At 43.5% G+C, this 23,577-nt stretch overlaps 1 protein-coding gene across 11 annotated transcripts in view; it reads right to left on the bottom strand.

Annotated features, from left to right (window-relative positions):
* Positions 1 to 5,731: 5,731 nt before the first annotated feature.
* The window catches only part of CPEB3 (cytoplasmic polyadenylation element binding protein 3), a 181,726-nt gene continuing 163,880 nt past the window's right edge, over positions 5,732 to 23,577 (bottom strand). For 10 of the 11 annotated variants that reach the window (XM_036336608.1, XM_036336607.1, XM_036336606.1 and 7 more), the window contains one exon: positions 5,732 to 11,552. In XM_036336608.1, coding sequence (XP_036192501.1) covers positions 11,325 to 11,552 — 228 coding nt within the window. In that variant the 3' untranslated portion in view covers positions 5,732 to 11,324. The remainder of the gene's footprint in view (positions 11,553 to 23,577) is intronic. The other variant, XR_004972187.1, reaches the window with a different exon arrangement.

The following is a 23,577-nucleotide window of genomic DNA, read 5'->3' as shown; positions in this document are numbered from 1 at the left end:
GAGAAGCAAGGGGTCCTAGCCCCACACCAGGCTCTCCAGCCTAGGGCACCAGTGCCAGGGAGAAGAGTCCCCACAACCTGTGGCTGTGGGACCAGCGGGGATTGTGTCTGAGTGAGAAAGGGCTTCTGGAGACCAGGACACCCTTCCTGAGGGGCCTGCTCACAGACCCGCTCGTTTGCTCACAAACCCACCTGCTCAAAGCCCAAGCACAAGGGACATATGGGGAGGAACTGAATTTAGCTTCTGGGTGAGGGCTGGAGGGCTGGAGGTCGGCACAACTCTCTCCAAGGACAGAACTTTGTTACAGTTTTTGTGCCAAATCTGTGCTCTCCCTTAACCTGGCTAAGACCTTTCACCCTGCCCTGGTGAGTTCCTGAAACCCTGCCCTACCCAACTCCTCCCCTCCTTTCCCGTGGCTGCTCAACACAAGTGGCCTTCCTCGGCTCTGCTGCAGACTTTCCTACAATCTCTCAAAAGTCTACAAACTCCAGTCAAGCAGCACTGGCCTGGATATGCCCTGTACCCCAACCTTGGCACAGGTGGCAACAGTCCCAGCTTGCATTGTAACTCCCATCACATGGCCTCCAACCTGGCATTACCATCAGGTTAATAGCACCTTTCTCTCCCTACACTACTGAAGTGTCTGCAGCAATGTCAATATTCTGGTTGTGGTATTTAATCTAGTTTTGCAAGATGTTAGAGGGAGCCCTAACCAGTTTGGCTCAGTGGATAGAGCGTCGGCTTGCAAACTGAAAGGTCCCAGGTTCGATTCCAGTCAAGGGCATGTACCTTGGTTGCGGGCACATCCCCAGTAGGGGTTGTGCAGGAGGCAGCTGATCGATGTTTCTAACTCTCTATCCTTCTCCCTTCCTCTCTGTAAAAAATCAATAAAATATATTAAAAAAAAAAAAAAGATGTTAGAGGGAATCTGGGTAAATAATACATGGGTCTCTCTGTCTGTCTTCTTACAACAGTATCTGAATCAACAAGTATCTCAAAAACATTAATATTAACAAAAAACCCCATCATATTATAAGGTGGACGTGGGGCCAACAGATCTTGGATGGTAAACAAGACTTTCTATAAGCCAGTCAGCACATGCGCTGTGAGAGTAATGGGCTTTCAGTGTTTGGTGCTCAACCATCCACTTCTGAAGATTAATGGAGTTTTATTAACTTTATGTCTCCACTCCACCTTTCCCTCCAAATTGACTTTAAAAAAATGCTATAAGCCCTAGCCAGTTTGGCTCAGTGGATAGAGCGTCGGCCTGCGGACTGAGGGGTCCCAGGTTCGATTCCAGTCAAGGGCATGTACCTTAGTTGCGGGCACATCCCCAGTGGGAGGTGTGCAGGAGGCAGCTGATCAATGCTTCTCTCTCATCTGATGTTTCTAACTCTCTATTCCTCTCCCTTCCTCTCTGTAAAAAAATCAATAAAATATATATATTTTTAAAGTCCTTCTCTGTGTTGGTAGGCTTAAAGAAGACCAGAGAGGAGCCTGGTGATGGGGGGGCGGGGCGGGAGAGTGGCAGCAGGGGGACTGGGAAGGCAGGCCAGCCTGCGTGGGCCACTGGTAGCAATGACAGGCAGAAGGGAAATGTGACTATTCGGGAGCGTGAAAAGTGAATTACATGGAGGTTGCCTGGAAAGAAAGAATTCCACGTGGCCTCAGCATCAGCTTTCAGTTCTCACAGACCCCTTTCTTGTTTGTTTTGACGTTTCACTGGAACATAGAAAAGTGCACAGACCCTAGTGTATAAGCTCAATTAATTTTCACTAACTGAACACACCTGTGTATTCAACCCCCCAGCACAAGAAAGTCACCCCAGAAGCTACCTTCGGTTACTGCTTTTGCCTGTTTACATGAGTGGAGTCATATACAGGGTGACCCCACAATGTATGCACACTTTAACAGCTGACAGCTCAATTTTGAAAATGAAATGTATTTTAATAAACACTGCCTTTGTAATTATTCAAAGTGTGTAGATACATTTTTTTTTAGCCTGGCTTATTGTGATCAACATTGTAAAATCCTTCTGTAATGTTGCTTATACTTGTAGGTCTTCACTCGCACAGTATTCCATTTATGGATATACTATGGACGAATAAGAGTAACCTCACGCCGAAACCGGTTTGGCTCAGTGGATAGGGCGTTGGCCTGCGGACTGAGGGGTCCCAGGTTCGATTCCGGTCAGGGGCATGTGCCTGGGTTGCGGGCACATCCCCTGTGGGGGGTGTGCAGGAGGCGGCTGGTTGATGTTTCTCTCTCATTGATGTTTCTGACTCTCTATCTCTCTCCCTTCCTCTCTGTAAAAAAAAAAAAAAAAAAAAAAAAAAAAAAAAAATCAAAAAAATATATTAAAAAAAAAAAAAAAAGAGTAACCTCACAAGGTACTGGTCAGGAATTCCTAACTGGACAGGTACTGGTGGGCAGTCACACGCCACACCTGTAACTTCTTTAAAGGAAGGTTTTAAACTAGCCCTGTCCACTGTTTCTGTGCATCTGGATTAACACATCTTTGAAATAAGCCTTAACAACCCTGAAAAAAAGCACACAACCTTGTTAATTATCCTGTAATCCAATCCTCACCTGCCTTTCTCCCATCTCCATGTAATCTTCCTTAGCTCCCTCCTTCATCTCAAAGGCATAAAAGAAGCTACAAAACTCTTATTCTCCGGAGCATCTGAGGTCTTGTTCCCTGGCACATGTTATCAGTTTGGCTCAGTTTGTTACATGGACACTACAATGTATCCATTGTAATGCTGTAGGACATTTGGATACTTTCCCGTTTGGGAGTAGTGCTACTCTGATCATTCTCATACATGTCTTCTGGGGTCACTCTATGTATTTCTGTTGGTCATCACCTATGAGCGAGAACGCCGAGTCATAGCATATGCACACGCTCAGCTCTCCTAAAACAGTTTCTCAAAGGATGGTACCACTTTACACTTCTACCAGTACTGACCTAGACCCTGCCAACACTTGGTATTTGCAGGTTTTTAAATTTTAGTCATTCTTGTGGGTACCCATCGGAATTGTGTTTTGGCTTTAATGATGAGTACAAGGGCCCTGTGTTTTGAGAGGCCAAGCACACAAGACAACTCCTAGGTTTAGGGACCAAAACTTGCCCAGGGAGTTTTTCTTCCATTTAAAGCAGTGGTTCTCAACCTTCTGGCCCTTTAAATATAGTTCCTCATGTAGTGACCCAACCATAAAATTATTTTCGTTGCTACTTCATAACTGTAATGTTGCTACTGTTATGAATCGTAATGTAAATATCTGATATGCAGGATGGTCTTAGGCGACCCCTGTGAAAGGGTCGTTCGACCGCCAAAGGGGTCACGACCCACAGGTTGGGAACCACTGATTTAAAGAGTCTCATTTGGTCTAGGCCTGCACTGAAGGTGAGAAGTTGGAATGTTTCCCTTATGCCTAACAGTTCAGCTCAAACCATCTGGACCAAAGACTGGGCCAGTAACCAGTAGCACGTGACATGCCTGGGTGACTTGTGAGGGGCCAGAATTCACGGTGGAGGTGCCTGTACATGCAGCTACAGCCAAGTCCTCTGGATCTAAATACACACAGTGCCCAAACTTTGCATGCCATTCCCTCCACACCACGGCGTAATGGGGCAGAATAAAGGTAACTTTCAGTTATGTGTTCAGTGTCAGCTTCCTTCCAGCCATTAACCTGCAGGAACCCACTCGGACCCCTGAATTGACAGGAAGATGATTTTAAACTGAAGACATCTGAGATTCAACAGATGCAAAAGGCAGCTTTTTCAGAGCTTCCCTTATCTGACTAAAGGCTGGATCTTCTGAGAGCCAGGCTTAATCAAAGCCCTCTCCCGGGGAGTTTCCCTGGCCAGAAAGAAGGGGGAGAAAAAAACCCGCTCACAGCTGCGTAAACAAACATTATCACCAACTCTCTTATCTCCCCTCTGTTCCTCTACAAACCCAGTCTTTCCATAAACGCCTTTTTCTCCCCCCTTATATTTATAATAGAATAGAATAAATATAAATTATATTATAGGAGTCATTTATTTTGTGCGTTTCATATGCATGTGAATAAGTTTTGTCTCTTTTGTTAATCTTCATCAGTTCATCTGCAGACTCCTAACACTGAATCTAAATTGATAAACTGTTATCCTTCCCAACAACCGTTTGATTGGCAGCAGGACCCATCGATTTGGACGCCCCTCGCCCCATGACGAAATCCTTGGCCGATTTGGCACAGCTGCTCCAGTTCAAATACGTGACTTTTAAGTCTTCCAGTGTGAGTGCCCCAGGGACCCCTGCGCCCAGCGTCTGGGGAAAACCACCCAAAACCAATGTTAAAGCCGACCGAGCGTTCATCAGTGTTTGCGGTGGTGTTTTCCCTGCCAATCAAGGGCCTTAGACACAGACCCAGCCTCCTCGGCAAGCGGGGCCTGGGGTCCCCCTGCTCCCGCGCCGGAAACCACAGGCTCCCCCCGCCGCTCCCCTCCCGGAGCTGGGACCGCAGAGCCCTTTTCAGGGGGCACCTGCGGGGCCCAACCAGACCAGCGTCCTGAAGAGGATTCCGTGTGTCGTGCATTTTCAGAACGTCAGACAGAAAAAGGACTGAGACATATCATTCCTCTCCTCTTCCCGGAGGGACACGAAGCGCCGAGTGTTCGGTGCTGCCCCCGGGCGCCCGGGCTCCAGCCTCGGCTCCAGGCCCCGGACACCCGTGTGCACCGGGAAGCCGGCGCGGAGCCCGGGCGCCCGAGCTGCGTTCCCGCCCCCCCCCCCCCCCCCCCCGCCCGCCCGGCTTAGCTTACCTGCTGGGCGGCAGCGAGGAGTGGATGGGCCGCCACCACACGCCGGGGCCACCCTGGGTGCAGGGGGCAGACGTGGGGGGCCGTTTGGGTGCCGGCCTCAGGAGGGGGTGCGATGCCCGCGAGGGAGGCTGCGGCGGAGGGGCGTGGGCGACACGGGGCACCCGGGCCACGGTCCAGGCGGGGCCGGAGGGAGCCGGGCCGCCCTGCCGACCCCACCCCCTGCCCCGGCGGGAGAATGGCGGCCACCCTCCTGGCAGCGGGGTTCCCCGGGGCCCGGGCGCTGGGCCCAGGGGACCCGGGGAGGCAGAAAGTCCCGCGCGGCTCGGGCCGGAGCCGAAAGCCGGAGTTTAAAACACCTGCGCCGCCCCCGCCCCCGCCCCCGGCCAACAAGCGCACCTGGCGCCGCCGCACCTGCAGGTCCCGGCGCCCGGCTTCTCCCCGCGGCCACTCGCCACCCGCGTTCTAAAAGGATGGAAGTTGGCGCCCGAGCTTCGAGCGCGTCCCGAGTCCGTGCGGGATTTTTAAAAAAGACCCATTTTTTGAAATGATCAGAGAGAGCCTCGTGTAAAAAATGAAACGAAAGGGGGCATACTTACGCTTTCATTGACTTTCTTGATTTTGAACATTGGTTTCATGTGGCAAGTGCCTGGCATAAAAGGCCGACTGCCCCTCTCAGAACCCGGCACTGAGTACAGGTTCCCACTGTCAACCCACCACATGGCTTCCCGCTTTTATTTTTCGTTTTTTCTGGGTGAGCGCTGCTGCGGCAGAAAACGGGTGAATGTCGCGTGCTTAGTGCTTAATCCGCCGAAGGGAACGTGTCCCCCTCCCTCCAAACGCTAATCAGGCAAATGGAACGCGCCGTGTCCCCAGGTGCGCTCCATAGATGCCACGCTATTCCTCAGCGAATGCAAAGGATGACAAGCGTCAGTACTTCATACAACTAGATTTAATAAGTTGTTATTACAGAAAAAAATGAAGTCCAAACTACAAAGTTTAAGCAGTTGAAGCAGTAGCTGCATTGAGCTCCATGTTTAGTCACAGTACTGCAGTTCCATACAAGCAATGTTAGTCCAAGCCCAAAGGCAGAAGCTGAGTAAGGGTTACTAGCAAAAACAATCTAAGAGAACAGGTAATAAAAGATACAATACATTTAAAATTAGTTGTTAGTTGAAAAACAAATACAGAGATCTTAGCTGTGAACACTCTAAAAGTTATGTCCATTATTTTGACAGCAAAAATACAAATACCTAATACTTTATACCCCAACAGAACTATATCCAGAAAAGAAAAAAGAGCAGAAGTTGTCCTGTATTAGCACCCTAGTTTTCTACTTGTGGCGATTAACTTCACCGTCATACAAATTTAAACCTCCCCGAATCATATATCCACTTCTTGACCCATTTTGGGGTATAAAGCCAACAGCATTAATTATAAAATACTCTGTGGTAAAATGGAACACTATTGCAGCTGAGATAGAGAAGTTTGGTTATTATTTTTTTAAAAAAAGAAAGAAACAGAAAATGTTAGCTGACATACCATACAAACCGGTGAAAAAGCAACAATCCATACAAATAAGCCAGTTTTAACAAAAAGATACTTTTTTTTTTTTCACTAATCTGTGACTAATCTTTCACTCAAACCTTGCAAGTAGAGATGTCACAATACTCAAATATTTAGGTAGGAGCCTTACCCAGTTAAATACCATTTTGTTGCTAATACAATAGATAAAATTAAAACTAGCAGTTATTTGCTAATTGCATCAATGCAATACATTCTGCATTAGCCCATGCCTCACTAACAAGCTATAAAACACAAGATATAAGCAGAAATCTAAGCATAATCTTTATACCACTAAGCAAGAATTTTCCAATTTCGTTTCTTCTGTTCCTAATCACGTATTTGTGAGTTAATGTAAAATTCCAACCCAGTAATACCCAATTTGAGTTAAAATTTTACATCACGACTTGATCTAATCTATATATTATTTACAAAACTGAATACAGAGAGCATTCCCAAAGCCAACGCTGGACACCCGTTTCTCCGAGCCATTGACAACCTCGCCTCCCTGGCAGCGGGGCCGGAAGAGGCCGTCAAGGACTAGTAGAAACACACCATCGATCTAGAGCAAGTCATTGGATGTTCTGTTTACGCAACACCAGTTTTGCAGTTGTATGTTGGTTTTTTTTGTCGTCTTAATTTTAGGTGCCATTACAATGGCACGCTGCCTTCACAGCACAGCTTCGAGGTGAGGTGGGTGTTGGAAAAGAAGCAGGAGGGCAGATAGATCATGCTCAGAGGGTTGCCAGATGTGTTGCCACAATAAGGGACAATTAGGGACAAACAAGGGGCACCATAGCAGGGAGCAGGTGGGAGGTGAAGGAAGATGAAGTCTGAGACTGTCCACGACCGTGGTGACGGCTGAGAGTGCCTCCTCGGTACACCCCCCAGCGGAACTGGGGTGACTCAGGGAGACCCTGCAATCTGTGTCTAACTACCCAGAAGGCAGTGTCCTCTCAGCAATTCCTTTTACTCTCAGACGTCACCACAGTGAATGAATGGAAAAGGTGAGGCCTGGGCGAAAGGCACCATCTCACTCACACATGGACAGCAGTGGGGGGCAGATTCTCACACACACACACACACACACACACACACACACACACACACGACATAATGAAGAGTCAGAGGGGAAAGCAATGAGTCATTTTGTTGACCTGGCCAGGTGTCAGCCTGGTGGTGTCTCGTGAGGGTGACCATGATCAGGGCCACAGATGTGGCTGCACCTGGTGTTGTATAAATCCACTGTGACATCCCTAGAGGACTGTACTGTGACATCCCTAAGCTTACACTAAACCACTGTAACAAAGGAAAAGGCTTGTCAAAATCTCACATGTTCTGCTCATTCTGTCATTTTATTACCCAATTATTCATTACATTTTCCAATCACTTTACATAACCAACCGTTTTCATTGTTGTCACACTATTGTAAACCACATCAGCAAGTTAATACATAAAGCTTTGCATTTCAAAAAACTAGACACTTTAGTAACAATATTACAAAGGTTTTAGCTTCAAAAATAACTGAAAATGAAAAAAATAAACTTTTAAAGAATTAGCATCATAAAATTAATTTATTCCAAGTAAAAATACAAAATAATATTATGACATTGACCAGATATGAAAGTCCCTCCCAGAAACAACTCTATTAATGATTGAGAAAGCACTCCTTAAAGAAAATACGAAATAAAATGAAAAATATGTAAATATGTTTAATTTTTTTCTTAGCAAAAAATCTCTCTAAAAATAACAATGAAAATTTGTCTCAGTACAAAGGCTACATTACTATTGAAAAAATACCAGCATGAAGAAAAGGTACATATTTGACAGTAGAAAAATGATTTCAGTGAATCACAATGTCTAAAGTTTGCAATGAAAATAAATCTGCAATAAAGATTTATGCCTTTTTTCTTTTCTTTTTTTTTTCTATTTTTTATACAAACAGTACAAACAGTATTGCACATAACAACAAATAGTCGAGGTTAGGTTATAGCCTTCAAAAAATCGACTAGTTCAAGTGTCACATCAAGGAAAGGCCACAACAGGACCTGTGATACCCAGGGGCTTCCCAGTCAAGTTGCAGGTCAGAACACCTCTGTGTTTTAAAAAATAATTTTTTTTGAAGGACCCTCTCTTTTAATATAACATTAACAACTTGGGGGAGGGGGGCACATTTATTTACAAAACAAAAGGGAACATGTTATAATTTAATAAACTAAAAAAGTTCTCTTTAAAAAAATACAAACAGAAGAATTCTTTCACAATCCTGGCCAGTCGTGCACAATCAACGCTTGATTATAAATATACAAATTAAGGAAAAGTAGTTTCCACCATCTATTCACAACTTTCAGCACCAAATGGAGTTTATTTTTTGTAACCTATTCTTCATGACCACGTTTTCTCACTTTCACGTTAAGCTTTATGCTGTACAATCTTCCAGCTTTTTTGTTGTTGTTGTTGTTTTTTTAAATCTCAGTGTTATTTTAGTACATGAAAGAGGGGTGCTTCTTCAAAAAGTTTTGCTTCTTTCATATAATTAGGTAGATTTCTGTAGGTTAGATATGATCTTTAATATTATAGTTATAAAGCTCTAACTTCTTCATTTTCAAAAAACACAAATAAGCATGAAAAAAATAAAGTTACCCATCTGTTAAATCATTTTTCTTGCAGAATTAAATTAATATATATTTTTCTGAATAAACTTACTTAGAAAATATCATTTTCTCTCCTATATTTCAAAATTGAGGTATTGCAAAAGATCATGTCAGTCAGAAAGCATGCCTTTTTCCTTAAAAACAAACAAACAAAAAAATCTTCAGCCAACTTTTGAAAACTGTCTAGAATACAAAAAGTAGTAGTGCATAACAAAATTTCTTGTACAGATGAAAAAACAAACCACAAACATAGAAAACAAACAAACAGAAAAACCACAGCTGGGCTGGAAAAAAGCAATTCTTACCAAAAAGCCCAGAGGTAACCTCAAAAGGGGAGAATTTCTAATAAGCATTTTTAATCCAGTAAAAAACTATTTTGTTTTTCCTTTTTGGAAACAATCTATAGTTTGAGAGCTGTTAATTGCAACGGAACACTGGAGAAACAAAACAGAATGGGACGAAAACAAGCAATATTAACTTAAGACAGTACAAGGACATCACAGCACGTAAAACACAGCGATTTAAACCTAGTCTGCAGTGTCATATCCAGTCAGATTGTCCCCAGATTTCCAAAACATAGGAAGAAGATTAAAAAAAAATCTACATAGTCTCACAATCATCGTGTGTGTTTATATATTACTATCTGCAGCCCAAGAGTGAATGCTAAAAAAATGTCCACGGTAGTATTAGCAGGTCTTAATTCTATTCAAGCTTTACAGGATAAATCCAGGGAATTAAGTAGTGAATTTCTCACCCAGACAACCAGCCCCACCCAGGCCATCATTTCTTGTACAGACATTTCTTTAGCATCACCATCACGCGACTTTCTTAAAGTGTGCCTAGTTTGTCAATCTGACAACTTATCTCTATATACTGTATATATTCCTAGTGTTTGTAAGCTAAGATGAGCTCTTTGGTTTTCTGGACAAGGTCTGAAGCTATGTAAAATGGTGCAAGCACTAGGAGATTGGAACTAAGAGCTCATGTGTTAGTTAAGAGTATACCAGTTGTGAACTGTCAAGTTCATTAACGTCTGACACAGAGGCTTTAAACAGTTAAGTTTGATCACAGTTAGACATAATCACTTTACTATATAAAATAAATTGCACAATATATAACAGAGCACCGCAAAGTACTTCATCTACCATCCACGAGTTTGCTTTAAGAATATCCTACACCTAGGTTGTATATTGGTTGTAATATAGGTCACTCTGTTAGGGGCTCTTCCTAATTTCAGAAGCGTTCCATTCATTGAGGCATGCCTTCCTCCAGTCAATTACCAATTCTTTGAATGAAAAAAATCTTGTGTGTTTATTTTTTTTGTTTAAAAAAATCAGTATTTTATAGCTTATATAGATTCTTAATTTGTGCATTGTGGGAAGGTTTCATACTAGACATTGGATATAAAATTTATTGCATGCAGCAACCTGATTAAGTAAACATGCAGTCGAAAATAGTGACCTTCCGTTGAAGCCTTCTGAAGTCTCTTCTCATCTCCTTTCGGCAGCGGATTCTATCCCTAAATCACAGAAGTGTGTTGTTGGGTTTTTTTTTTCATTGATACCTTAGCCTGAATAGAGTATTATGGTATTAATAATACCATTTTAATAGCAGCAAAAGCTATTGCAGCATAAATTTACGTAACACTAAAAGATCTAACTGAAGTCCTCAGCAAAACAAAAAATCAAACGTGAAGGAAAAAATAAAGATTCAGCTTATGAGGTATCCTTACATGTCAAGATAGAGAGCAACTAAAGGCTTATTTTCATTAAGGGTTATCCTTACTCTAAATGACCCCAACTAGTGATTGCTGAATTGTTGTGAAGTTTTTGCTACATCTGCCACCTACTCACGAGTATTACCTTTGGTAAGTCTTCTCCTAGGGGCAACTCTCTAAGTTTCTGAAAATAAGTGCATGCTCCAGTTCAAAAACAATCGGAACAACAACAACACAACAACAACAAACGAAAAAATCACAGACGTCAACCTGATGGCCGCTGATGAGAATGGCAGTCTACGTACTGTCACGAGGGACAAGTCAGGTATAAGAAATGAAGGTACCAAGCAGACAAAGGTGTGAATCAAAGTGCAAATCAGTACCGTTATACACTCTGCAATTTTGCATTATACTGGACATTGAGTTCAGTAATATGACTGTAAATAATAATAATAATAAAAAGACCCATTTCTTCTTTAAAAATCGAGAACGAATGCACAGATTTCCAGAACACTGTAAGCCCTGAGGCAGTGCCCTCTCGTTTCCCTCCGTGTCATCTACTCCAGTACTTGTGGCCAGGTCTGCCCTGGGCTCAGCTCCAGCGGAACGGGACGTGGCGAGGGCGGTCGCCTCCCTCCTTCACCAGCGGTTTGTGGAACTCCCGGCCGGCGCGGGAGTGGATGCTGGCCCAGCAGTATTCGCAGTAATACTGCAGGCAGGTGACGTTGGCACAGAAGAACGGGGCAAACTTCCCCCCACAGCGTGTGCCCTGGCACTCATCACACATCTGATCATCCAGCACATATGGCTTCACTTCCACCTGCACCCAAAGAGGAGAGACAGGAAAAAGGTTTAGCAAGGCTTCCTCCCGTTCCTCCTTTCCAGACTCTACGGTAGAGCTACTGAGGCGTCTCAGTCCCATGCCACCTGGAACTCAGCTGGTGTCGGGCTGTAGCTGAGGGAATGGGCTCTGGAGCCTGCTCCTTTGTTTACTGGTTGTGTTGTTGTAGGCAGATTCTCACCCCTCTGTGCTTGTGTGCTCTTCCTGAGCCCTGTGAAGTGGGTGTAACATTTACACACATGCACACACACTTAGTTGTCTCTCTGTAAGATGGGGGTAACAGCATCCACCTCAAAGGGTCCTGGTGAGGATTCTAAGGCAGCACCTGAGCTGAACCCTGAAGGCCAGGCAGCACCAGACAATGTGGGACAAGGAAGAGCATTTCGGGGAGAGGAACCAGCCCGGACGGGGCCCAGAGCAGGCGAATGCAGGGCATGTCCTTGGGGATTGGTCTGGCAGGAGCCAGGCTGGAGGGGCTGGGGGCGGGGGGAGGGGGTGCACATGGAGATAGATGGGCCAGGCAGCTGAAGGGTGGGACTGCCCTGAGGCTCTGGGCTTCGTGCTTTAATGACACGGCTGACATCCCACCCAACAATTTCATGTTTTTTAGTTTTTTTTTCTTAAGATAAAATGAACCATTTTAAAGTGAACAACCCAGTGGCATTTAATACGCTCACAATGTTGCACAATCACTGCCTCTGTCTAGTTCAACCACTCACCCCACCTCTCCCTGGCTACAACCAACCTGCTTTCTGCCTAAGGTTTGCCTATTCTGGATCGTTCCTATACATGGAATCACACAATACGTGACCTTTTGTATCCGGCTCCTTTCACGTGTCACGTTTTGAGGTGCATCCCTGCAGAATTTCACTCCTTTTTATGACTGATGTTCCGTTACACGTGCATGTATACATCACACCTGGTTTATCCACTCACTCACTCACTGATGGACATTTGGGTTGTTTCCACCTTCTGGCTACTGTAAATGGTGCTGTCATCAAGGTATGGACATGTATTTGTTTGAATCCCTGTTTTCAATTCTTTTGAGTATCTATCTAGGAGCAGAATTGCTGGGACACACGGCGATTCTATGTCTAACTTTTTGAAGAACTGCCAAATTGCTTCCCACAGAGGCCGCATCGCTTTATATGCCCACCAGCAACATGTCCGGGTTCCGGTTTCCCTACACATTCACCAACACTTGCTGTTGCCCACCTCTGTGATTGCTGCTGTGCTAGTAGGTGTGGTTTTCATTTCCATCCCTACTGACTAATGACTGTGAGCAGCTTTTACTGGTCATTTGTATAGCTTCTCTTTTCTTTTTTCTAGCACCATTTATCCCCTCTGCGTACACCTTCCTTGGAGAAAGATCTATTCCAAGTCCTTTGCCCATTTTTTAATTGGATTGTTTATCTTTTTGTTGTTGTGCTTAAGCATTCTTTATATATGCTAGACACTAGACTTTTATCAACACACTAGATGCCCGTTGCAGGAAGATTCCTGCAAGAATAGGGCTTCCTGAGAATGGAGCGAGGCAGAGAAGGGAGCGAAGCCCACCTAGGCGGCCTTGCTCCCTTCTCCGCTGCCTCGCTCCCTCCCTTCACTGCTTAGACCTCGGCTCCCTCCCTTCTCTGCCATCTGGGCTCTCTCCCTTTTCCGCCGCTTTGCTCCCTTGCCAGGTCACGGATCCAGGGCCCTGGTCCCTCGGGCAGCGTCGTGCGCTGCTGGCCCCGTCTGCAATATGCAAATTAGCTGCCATCTTTGTTGGTGGTCAATTTGCATGTCGCACTTTAGCCCATGGGAGGCGTAGCGAAGGTACGGTCAATTACCATGTTTGTCTATTATTAGATAGGATGGTTTGCAGATATTTTCTCTGACTTTGTAGGTTATATTTTACTTTCATGATAATGCCTCTTTTTTTTTTAAATTTTGTTTTATTGCTTAAAGTATTGCAAAGAGTATTATATATGTCTTCTGTTTCCCCCTTCTTGTCGTGATAATGCCTCTTGATGCACAAAAGGTTTTAATACTGATGAAGTTCAATTTATTTATTTCCTTTGTTACTCCTCCTTTTGATGGCACTGCCAAATCCAAGGTCATGAAGATTTACCCTTACGTTTCTTCTGAGAATTTCATGGTTTCCACTCCTATATTTAGGTTGAGGGATTTTGAGTTGATTTTGTATGTAGTGTAAGGAAGGGGTCTACTTTATTCTTTTGCATGTGGGTATCCAGTTGCTCCAGTACCATTTGTTGAAGAGACTATTCTTTACCCATTGAATGGTCTTGGCAACCTTGTCAAAAATCAATTAGAGACCCAGCCTTAACTATTCCTTCCTCCTGTGGACTTCATACTGCACACTGCTCATCGGGCATTTTCTATCGATAGTCCTGCCATGGCCAGCATCTCTCTTTAGCTGAAACCACAGTCCTGGAGCGAGACAGGGCAGTGGCAGATCCGGGAAGAACGCGGTCTGTGGAGACTGTGGGCTCCTGGGGAAGGGAGCGCAGCTTATCAGTGCATCTAACCTGGCCTCGGCTCCTGCATCGAAGGCCAGGAAGGAGTCAGAACCTTGGCCGGACCCCTCTGTGCCCTGAGGCTGGGCCACGGTGGAGGCAGGGCAGGCAGGAACTGGGCGGAGCCCGCTTTCCCTCAATTCTTGCGCTGGGGACTGCTTGCTTCTACCACCAGGCAGATGCCAGTGCACAGAGTGTTCCAGCAACCAGACCTGAGCCCCAACTAGCCTAGAAAAGGGGATCCAGCAGTCACAGACTGGTTTGAAGGAACAGAATTCACACTCAGCAAAAGAGGAGTGCTGGGGAGAAAGACAATAGCCATTTATAGCATATCCAGCCACGAAAAGGGCACTTAAGGAGATTCAAGTCTAGCACAAAGGAGACTTCCTGGTAATACTAAAAAAATACCAGGACTTGACTTGGGGTGTGAACACAATAGAATATACAGATGATGTATTATAGAACTGTACGCCTGAAACATATAATTTTATTAACCAATGTCACCCCAATAAATTCAATTTTAAAAAAGGTTACTTTTGTTTAAGTATAAAAACAGTGGTTATATGGCTTTTATTCCCTCAGGTTTTTTTTATTTTTTAAAAAGTGTAAATTAATTTTTTTATATTCAAGTCATAAAAACTAACTATTTTAAAGTGAACAATCCAGGGGTGTTTGGCAAGTTCACAGTGCTGGGTAACCACCACCACCGCTAGCTAGTGCCAGCACATTTTCATCACCGCAAAAGGAAACCTGGAACTCCCAGCTTTGTTTTTTAAAGAACTCTAAGTGATATTATGAATTATTTAACGCGGTTATTTCAGGATGAAATGATATGATGTCTGGGTGAGGGTGGGGAGAGTGAGCAAAGGTGTAGATGAACAGGGTTGGTCACAAGTTGATAATTACTGAAACTGGATGACAGAAACATTCCCTATTGATAACTTGCAATTGGAAGATGGGGTTCATTATACTCTCCTCTATACTTTTGAATGTATCCAATCGTCTTTATTATTAAGAAGCTAAAATATGTAAAGTGTGCCTTTTTCACTATTTAAGTTATCAGATGAAATGAAGACAGGATAATCACTGTTGGAATCCAGTTTAGTGGCATAAAAGATCAAGTGAGGAACTATTTCAAAGCTTGGGGGGGGGGGGTATAATTTAGAAAAGTAAAAAAATGAGAGAAAAGTTAAGAAATTTTAGAATAGATCCAGGAGAACCTAATCCAGAAGTTCCAGAGGAGAAAAAGAAATGAGGAAAGGTAAAAGTCCTGAACTACATATAGAAAATACCAGCAGGTCCACTCTGGACTGGATGAAAAAGGAACATACCACCAGGCACATCCCGGGAAGTCACTAGCTGAAATCCCTGAACTCTGAAGGTACAGAGAAAACGCTACATACTTCCAAGTGAAAAGAGCTAGGTACGGTCTCCTGCAAAGCAAAGAAACCGCCACGCATCAGACTTCTTATCTGCACCTCTGGAAGGTGGAACACCAAGAAATACTACCTATCAGGCTGAGAGAAAAAGACAGGACCCAAAATCCTGTATCTGATCAAGATATCATTTCCCTAAGAAGACTTGTAAGAAAATTAGTAGCTTTATGATATTCTAGGAATAAAAATGAAGAAAATAATCTATTCACATTTGTAACAAAAATTATGTTACTCAGAATGAATTAGACCATAAAGACACTGGACCTACATGAAGAAATATTTAAATGTTAAAAAGAAAAGAAAAGAAAATGATCTTAAAAAAACACACAAAACCCCACTAGGTCTATATGTACCTATTAAGGGCAAGGTAGACCTTTTTAATAAGGACTAGAATTCTAGAAGCTCCAGAAGAAAATAAATATATTAAACTATGTAAAAATAAAATACATTTATAAATGGCAAAAAGATACTTTGAGAAAAGTCACTAGGCAAATGATGGATTTGGGGAAAAATTACAAATTATTATTTATATTATATAAAGAACTCTTAAAAACTGGCAAGAAAAAGACATACAACACAATGGAAAAGTGGGTAGAGAATAATTCATGTGAGAATTCAAAGGCAATCCACTTGAAAAGATTTTCATATTGGTGAGTAGGAAAAAGAAAATTAATATCACGTTGTTCTCCTTAGACTGGCAAACATTTAAAAGGGGGTAATAACTACTTATCATTTGTCGATGGAGATGTAACTTGCTACAACATTTTAAAAAGCAAACAAACGCCCTGGCCTGCGTGGCTCAGTTGGCTGGAGCACCGTCCCATACGGAGAAAGGTGGTGGTTCCATTCCAGTCCAAGCACACACCCAGGCTGCGGGTTAGATCCCCAGCTGGGGTGTGTGTGGGAGGCAGCTGATTGATGTTTCTCTTTCCCTTCCTCTCTCTAAAATCAATTTAAAAAAAAAGCAAATGATTAAAATTAAAAATACATATACTCTTTGACCCTATAATCCCACTATTGGTGACTGTTAGTGCTATAAACATAACCACCACATCTAAAGAATATTTACTGAGGAATTGTTCATAGCGGCAAATAACTAAAAATAAAGGAAATGGTTGAATAAAATGTGGTACATCTGCCCCATGGAATATCATGGAAAAGATTGAATGTGTGCTCCCCGCGCTGATTTGAAAAGAGTGAACAAACTGGAGAAGGAGAACAAGGGAAGAGGCATAACTGATCAGGGACAGACGGAAAGGCTTGCTCAGAAGTCAGGGAGGCCATTTCTTATCATGTAGAGCAGTGGTTCTCAACCTTCCTAATGCCGTGACCCTTTAATGCAGTTCCTCATGTTGTGGGGACCTCCAACCATAAAATTATTTTCGTTGCTACTTCATAACTGTAATTTTGCTACTGTTATGAATCGTAACGTAAATATCTGATATGCAGGATGTATTTTCATTGTTACAAATTGAACATAATTAAAGCATAGTGATTAATCACAAAAACAATATGTAATTATATATGTGTTTTCCGATGGTCTTAGGCGACCCCTGTGAAAGGGTTGTTTGACCCCCAAAGGGGTCGCGACCCATAGGTTGAGAACCACTGATCTAGAGCAACATGCTTCCTGGAAGTATAACTTCATTTGATGTGCTCAAAGCTTTTAAATATAATGTGCTTCTCATCTTCATGACACGTGTCACAGAGTACATCCAGCCTAAAACCACAGTGACCTTGTTACCATTCCCACCAAACACGGCGCCCTCCACCGCAGGCAACACTAAGAATGTTTAAACGTCAAGTTTTAGTTTTTCCACTGACGATGAGCTGGAATCCTGCTGTTTAATTTCCTAGGCATCTGTCAGCAACGTGAAGATAGCTTCTCCTTAGCAACGAAGTTATGCACAACCTTCCAGATTTAGCAGATTCACAGCTATTAATTTTAGAAGCTATCCGGGATTTTAAAAGCACATAGGGGAAAGGGTTTGGATTTCATTTTCTTTTTACCTTTCAAAGGATGGCCCTTATCATGTTTCCTATTTTCAGGGGCTAAGGGCAGAAAGATTTAAAAATAACTGCTTTTCCCACGGTTCAGAATGTGCTTGTGTGTCCTCATGCTGATGCCGCTGCCATTACCTTTACAGAGCACAGGGGATCTGGGAGTGTCTGTGTGGCCTTAAGAACTTTTTCCATGCCGGCTGACAGTATCCTGCACAATCCATAAATCCACCCTTAGCCTGGTTTCCCTCCATGGAAGTGGGGCTGGAGATGAGGATGTAAATCAGCCCCAAACCAGTTTCTAGTAGCAGAACAATGTATCATGTGGAGAACAAAGGGTAAAACAATCATTAGTAACTGTGAACTGTTCGAGAGACAGAGAAGCATCCCACAGACCGTCAAGCCTCAGAGGGAAGGCAGGGGAGGGAGGTTTGGGGGGAGGGGGATAGTAAAAGATCAACCAAAGGCCTTGTATGCAGGTATATAAGCATAACCAGTGAACACAGACACTAGGGGGGTGAGGGCATGTGCTGGGGCGGGGGGGGGGGAATAGGGCAAGAGAGGAAAAAGGAGAGATATGTAATACTTTAAACAATAAAGAATTAAAAAACAAACAAACAAACAAAACCTGTGAAATGCAGCCCAGCTGGCATGGCTCAGTGGTTGAGCCTCAACTTATGAACCAGGAGGTTGCAGTTCAATTCCTGGTCAAGGCATTCCAGGTTGCAGGCTCGATCCCCAGTGTGGGGCGTGCAGGAGGCAGCCGATTGGTGATTCTGATTCTCCCTCATTATTGATGTTTCTGTCTCTCTCTCTCCTCTCCCTTCCTCTCTGAAATCAATAAAAATATATTTAAAACAAAACAAAAAAAATTGTGAAATGCATAACTGCCACGGCACCCCTCTCACTCCACCAGAGCACAGAAGGGCAGAGCGCCCTGACGGTGCCCCTTACCTGGCTACATCGCAACCTTCAGCCTCAGTTTCCCCTCCCCTATGAGAGATGTGGACCAGCTCTTTCAACTAAGAACAGGCACCCCACAAGAAATTGCTAGTTGACTGATAGCCCTGACTTCTGAGGTTAAAGAACATGAATATCCTGCTGAGATAATGATGTAAAAGGGGATGATGGACTTTTTCCCATTAGTTATCTTATAAACAGCCTCTACAGTCAAATATGGGCAGTAAAGAACATTTAATCACTCTAAAGTGCTTTCATATTAAAAATAACCACAATTCTGGACCTTGAGAACATTATGCTATGCTGGAAGCCGGTCCATCCTTGCTGCTTGACACAGTTGCTGCAGGGAAGAAACATCTGCACAGCCTGTGTCTCAAGGGACCTGGCGTATATGGCATACTGTTCTTAATACGTTTGCTCCCCTTCTTGGTGCTGTGTTTTAACCAAGGTCACCTCTCCGAGAAAGGTTGTTTCCCCAGGTAGGGATTTTTCCCTGAAGTTAGGGAGGGAATAAAACCCCTTAACTAAGTGCCAGGCGGGTAATTAATCACTTTAACTACAAACAATCAAGATTAAGCTACATAATCTTTACTCCCTGGAATGGAGATAAGAAATTCTAACCTTTGGAATAGAAATTGACAGTATTAAAATCAACTGGTATAAATACAGATGTAACAAGACAATAGGAACCTGGCGACCAAATCTGGCTGGAGAATCTGGAGAACCTGGCTGGAGAACCTAGCGAGAGAACATGGCAAGAGAACCTGGACAGAACCTGGCTACAGAACCTGGCTGGAGAACCTAGCAAGAGAACATGGCAAGAGAACCTGGACAGAACCTGGCTACAGAACCTGGCTGGAGAACCTAGCAAGAGAACATGGCAAGAGAACCTGGACAGAACCTGGCTACAGAATCTGGAGAACCTAGCGAAAGAACCTGGACACGGAACCTGGCAACCGAACCTGGCTGGAGAACCCAGCGAGAGAACATGGCTACAGAATCTGGCTGGAGAACCTAGAGACAGAACCTGGCAACAGAACCTGGATAGAACATGGCAAGAGAACCTGACTAGAACCTGGCACCAGAACTTGGCTGGAGATCCAAACCAGAACTTGGCTAGAGATCCTGGCTAGGCTGCTGATCAACTGAACGCTGTCTCCGTGTCATTCCTTCTTCGCCGACTCTGTCCACACCTTTGGGGACCCCTGGACCTGCTGGGGCTGGACCCCAGCAATGCTAAGTGAAATAAGCCAGTCAGAAACACCTACGAACCATATGATTTCACTCATTTGTGGGATGTAAAACAAACTCATGGATGCATACAGCAGTGTGGTGGTTGCCAGAGGGAAGGGGCTAGGCCGCAGTGGTTCTCAACCTTCTGGCCCTTTAAATACAGTTCCTCATGTTGTGACCCAACCATAAAATTATTTTCGTTGCTACTTCATAACTGTAATGTTGCTACTGTTATGAATCGTCATGTAAATATCTGATATGCAGGATGGTCTTAGGCGACCCCTGTGGAAGGGTCGTTCGACCGCCAAAGGGGTCTTGACCCACAGGTTGAGAACCACTGTATTAACCAATCACCCCAATAAATTTAATAAAGTAAATAAATTTTTATTTTATTTAAAATATATTTCTTTATTGATTTCAAAGAGGAAGGGAGAAGGAGAGAGATAGAAACATCAACGATGAGAGAGAATCATTGATTGGCTGCCTCCTGCACGCCCCTGGGGATCAAGCCTGCAATCCAGGCATGTGCCCTTGGCTGGAATCAAACCTGGGACCCTTCAATACGCAGGCTGACGCTCTATCCACTGAGCCAAGCTGGCTAGGGCAATTTTATAAAAAGAAAACCACAATTCTAAGAGAGAAGACATAAAAAGAGAGAACAGGATAGGAGAGGTCAGAGGTCAAGACGAGGAAGTTGAGACAGGACAAAAAGTTTCTATGCCATGTAGAGAAGAGGAATATCTCTCTCGCTTTCTTTAGATGACCCGAACTCCATTTAAAAAACTATTTATAGTCAAAGGCTCTGAGACGCCCAGTGCTTCAAAATAAGCTCAGGTAGGATTAGTTCCGACAATACCTGAACTCCCTGCTTCTTAAAGGATCCAATCCAACACAGCCAAAGCTACAGCTGGGAAGCTTTCAAGCCAGACCAAGGCAGGGGCCAGTAACAGCAGCTAAATAAAGGCTGGGTCATGGGGCCCCCACTGAGGCCAGGAGCAGACATTGTCTGGGAACAGGTCATCAGAACCTTAACTTCTTTTGCTATTGAGTTATCTTATGTATTCCAGCTGTGGCCAGGGACAGTGTGGTATGATCCTCACTTCTGTCAGTATGGTTACTGGGTCATATTAATCTCCACACAGGCTAAAAATACAAAGACTCTGATAGTTTTTAGCTAAAATTCAGGTCTAGAGGAAGAGAGAAAAAAAGATCAAATGTGTGAAGTACTTGCAAAGAAAGGTGCAATGGAGAACATCTTATTAAATAAAAAATAGATTACGCCCAGCCGGTGTGGCTCAGTGGTTGAGTGTCAACCTATGAACCAGGAGGTCACGGTTCGATTCCCTATCAGGGAACATGCCCAGGTTGCAGGCTCAATCCCCAGTGGGGAGGGGGAGGGTGCAGGAGGCAACCAGTCAGTGATTCTCTCTCATTATTGATGTTTCTATCTCCCTCTCCCTTCCTCTCTGAAATCAATAAAAATATATGTTTAAAATAAAGAAATCAATAAAAACGAATTCTTCTAAAGAGTATGTTATAGCTTAGCTGTCACATGTATCAGAAAGCCCCACCTTAGCTAACTGACAATCAGTCTCTCTGGTCCTCTGAATTAAGCTAAAACAGAGGCATGAAAACATTATTTGTCAACGGTATACTGATTTTCAACCTATTTTCTCTTTCATATAGAGACTGATATGTTAGAAAGATACAACAGCTAATCTCAAGTAATCAAAATACAAAAAATGATAAATACCACAGGGAATATCAACCACACCGCCCATGCCCACCACTACCATGAATGCACAGCTGCTGTTTCCCTGCCCCACCCTACCCCTTTGCGGATAGAAAACATGCCCAGCTCTGGGAATTTATACAAAAGAATGGAAATCAAGATCTCGGAGTGGTATTTGCACTATCATGCTCACAGCAGCACTGTTCACAATAGTCAAGGTGTGGAAGCAACCGAATGTCCGTGACAGATAAATGGATAAAGCAAATGTGGTCTATACACACCGTGGAATATTACTCAGCCTTAAAAAAGGAGGAAATTCTGTCACATGTGACAACATGGATGAACAACCTTAAGGACATTCTGCTACGTGCAATAAGCCAGTCACAGGAGGACACCTGCATGGTTCTGTTTATAGGAGGCATCTAGACCAGTGAATCACAGAAAGCAAAAAGCAGACTGGCAGTTGCCAGGGGCTGGGGCAGGGAAGTGGGGAACTGCTGGCCAAAGGGTATAAATCCCAGGGATGCACAACATTGTGTTTATAGTTCATAGTGTGCTGCACACTTAAACATCTGTTGAGAGGATAGAGTTCAAGGGGTTTTTCACCTCAATGGTGGGTGTGGCATACTTGGTAAACAGGGACTGGAGAAGGGTGGGGATCAACTGCGCATGAAACTTCTGAATTTGAGCATGAAACAAAGAAAAGAAGCTGAAAACAGTATTTTCACAACTGGGCCCCTTGGAACATTATTCCCGAGAGATGGTGCATTTCAAAAGAATCTGTGAAAGACTGCACCGTGTCCCCTTGGATCTTCACCATGAAGATTAGCATATAAAAGATTCTAAGAAGTCCTAGAATAAAGCAGCCTCGTTATGTTCTTTCAAGAAAGCATTTCCAAACTCATTTGACTCAGAAAAAGGCTTCTCTGCAAAACAGATATTAAAATCCCAAGGGACTCATGCTTTATGAAGAGCGACTTAAGAAATGGTGCTTTAGGGGAACTAATTTTAGGGATGGAACCCTGGCTACTCAGAGCTCCTCCTCCTATTTCAAAAACTCAAATAATCAATCCACTTTCCCCCTATCTTGCCTGAAATATTTAACACCTTTTATCGTGAAAAATGCCAATTAAACTAATAAGCTTCTTCCAGAAGAGCTCGAATATTAGGCATTTGTGATTTCATGGAATTTACTTTTAACAGGGCCACTGCACACTGAGAGAGTGCTTTACAGGTTTCAAAAGCACTGTCATTACCACGTACACACCTCCTTCCTTCAAGCTATTTAATAAGTGGTATAGTCAAGACTAACCCCCAGATTGGCTGGTTGTGGTCTAGTATCTTTCGACTAGTTAAAAAAAAAAAAAAGGTCTCACTGGGCTGAGTTGGCAGATCAAGTAATAAACATCTGATTTACACATTTCCAGGAGACAACATGACCAATTGATATTAAGCAATAGTTGTGTGTGTGTGTGCGTAGTGGGGACCTCTCAGATTTTTATAAAGAAAATTTTTCATACAAGTTAAAGCGTATGTTTTTGTTAGACTGGGGAAGATTCAATTGACTTTACCCTTACAAATTTTCTCAGAACACCCCAGAATAGACAAAGGGGTAGAAAAAATGGCCATGTAGGAAGATGACTCATGTTCATATGATCCCATTCTTCACACTACACAAATCTGTCCTACGTAAGTGGCCTAGACTGGAGTTATAAGGAAAACTGGTTTTAGCAGAGCTCTCACATCCTAGGTGTTCCTTTGGAGCCACTTCTAAAAATACCACAAAAATGGACAGAATGAGTACAGGGGCCCTCTTTTGCCCTTATTGCACTTAAATACTTTAAACTGTTCCATTTTTCACAGAAACACCATCCAAAGGAATATAAGCAAAATGTAATCCTAACCTTCTACTGAATTTCAAGTTCAAAATCGGTTCATTATCATAGAAAAGATACTGGTAAAAACACCTCTTTCTAGACTAAAGAAACCACCTTCAATTCTTTAAATGGAAAATGCACCCAGGTGTTTACCTCTATAAAAGGAGCTTAAAAGACTCCACATGTGTGTCTTGACTAACATCTAAGCAGCAGGTTGGCAGACAGGCACCTATGTTCATTTCTTGTTTT

The sequence above is a fragment of the Myotis myotis genome, unplaced genomic scaffold, assembly GCF_014108235.1.
Source record: "Myotis myotis isolate mMyoMyo1 unplaced genomic scaffold, mMyoMyo1.p scaffold_m19_p_15, whole genome shotgun sequence".
Taxonomy (NCBI): domain Eukaryota; kingdom Metazoa; phylum Chordata; class Mammalia; order Chiroptera; family Vespertilionidae; genus Myotis; species Myotis myotis.
Note: the sequence above shows the minus strand (reverse complement) of the source record. Positions and strands in the feature narration are given on the sequence as shown.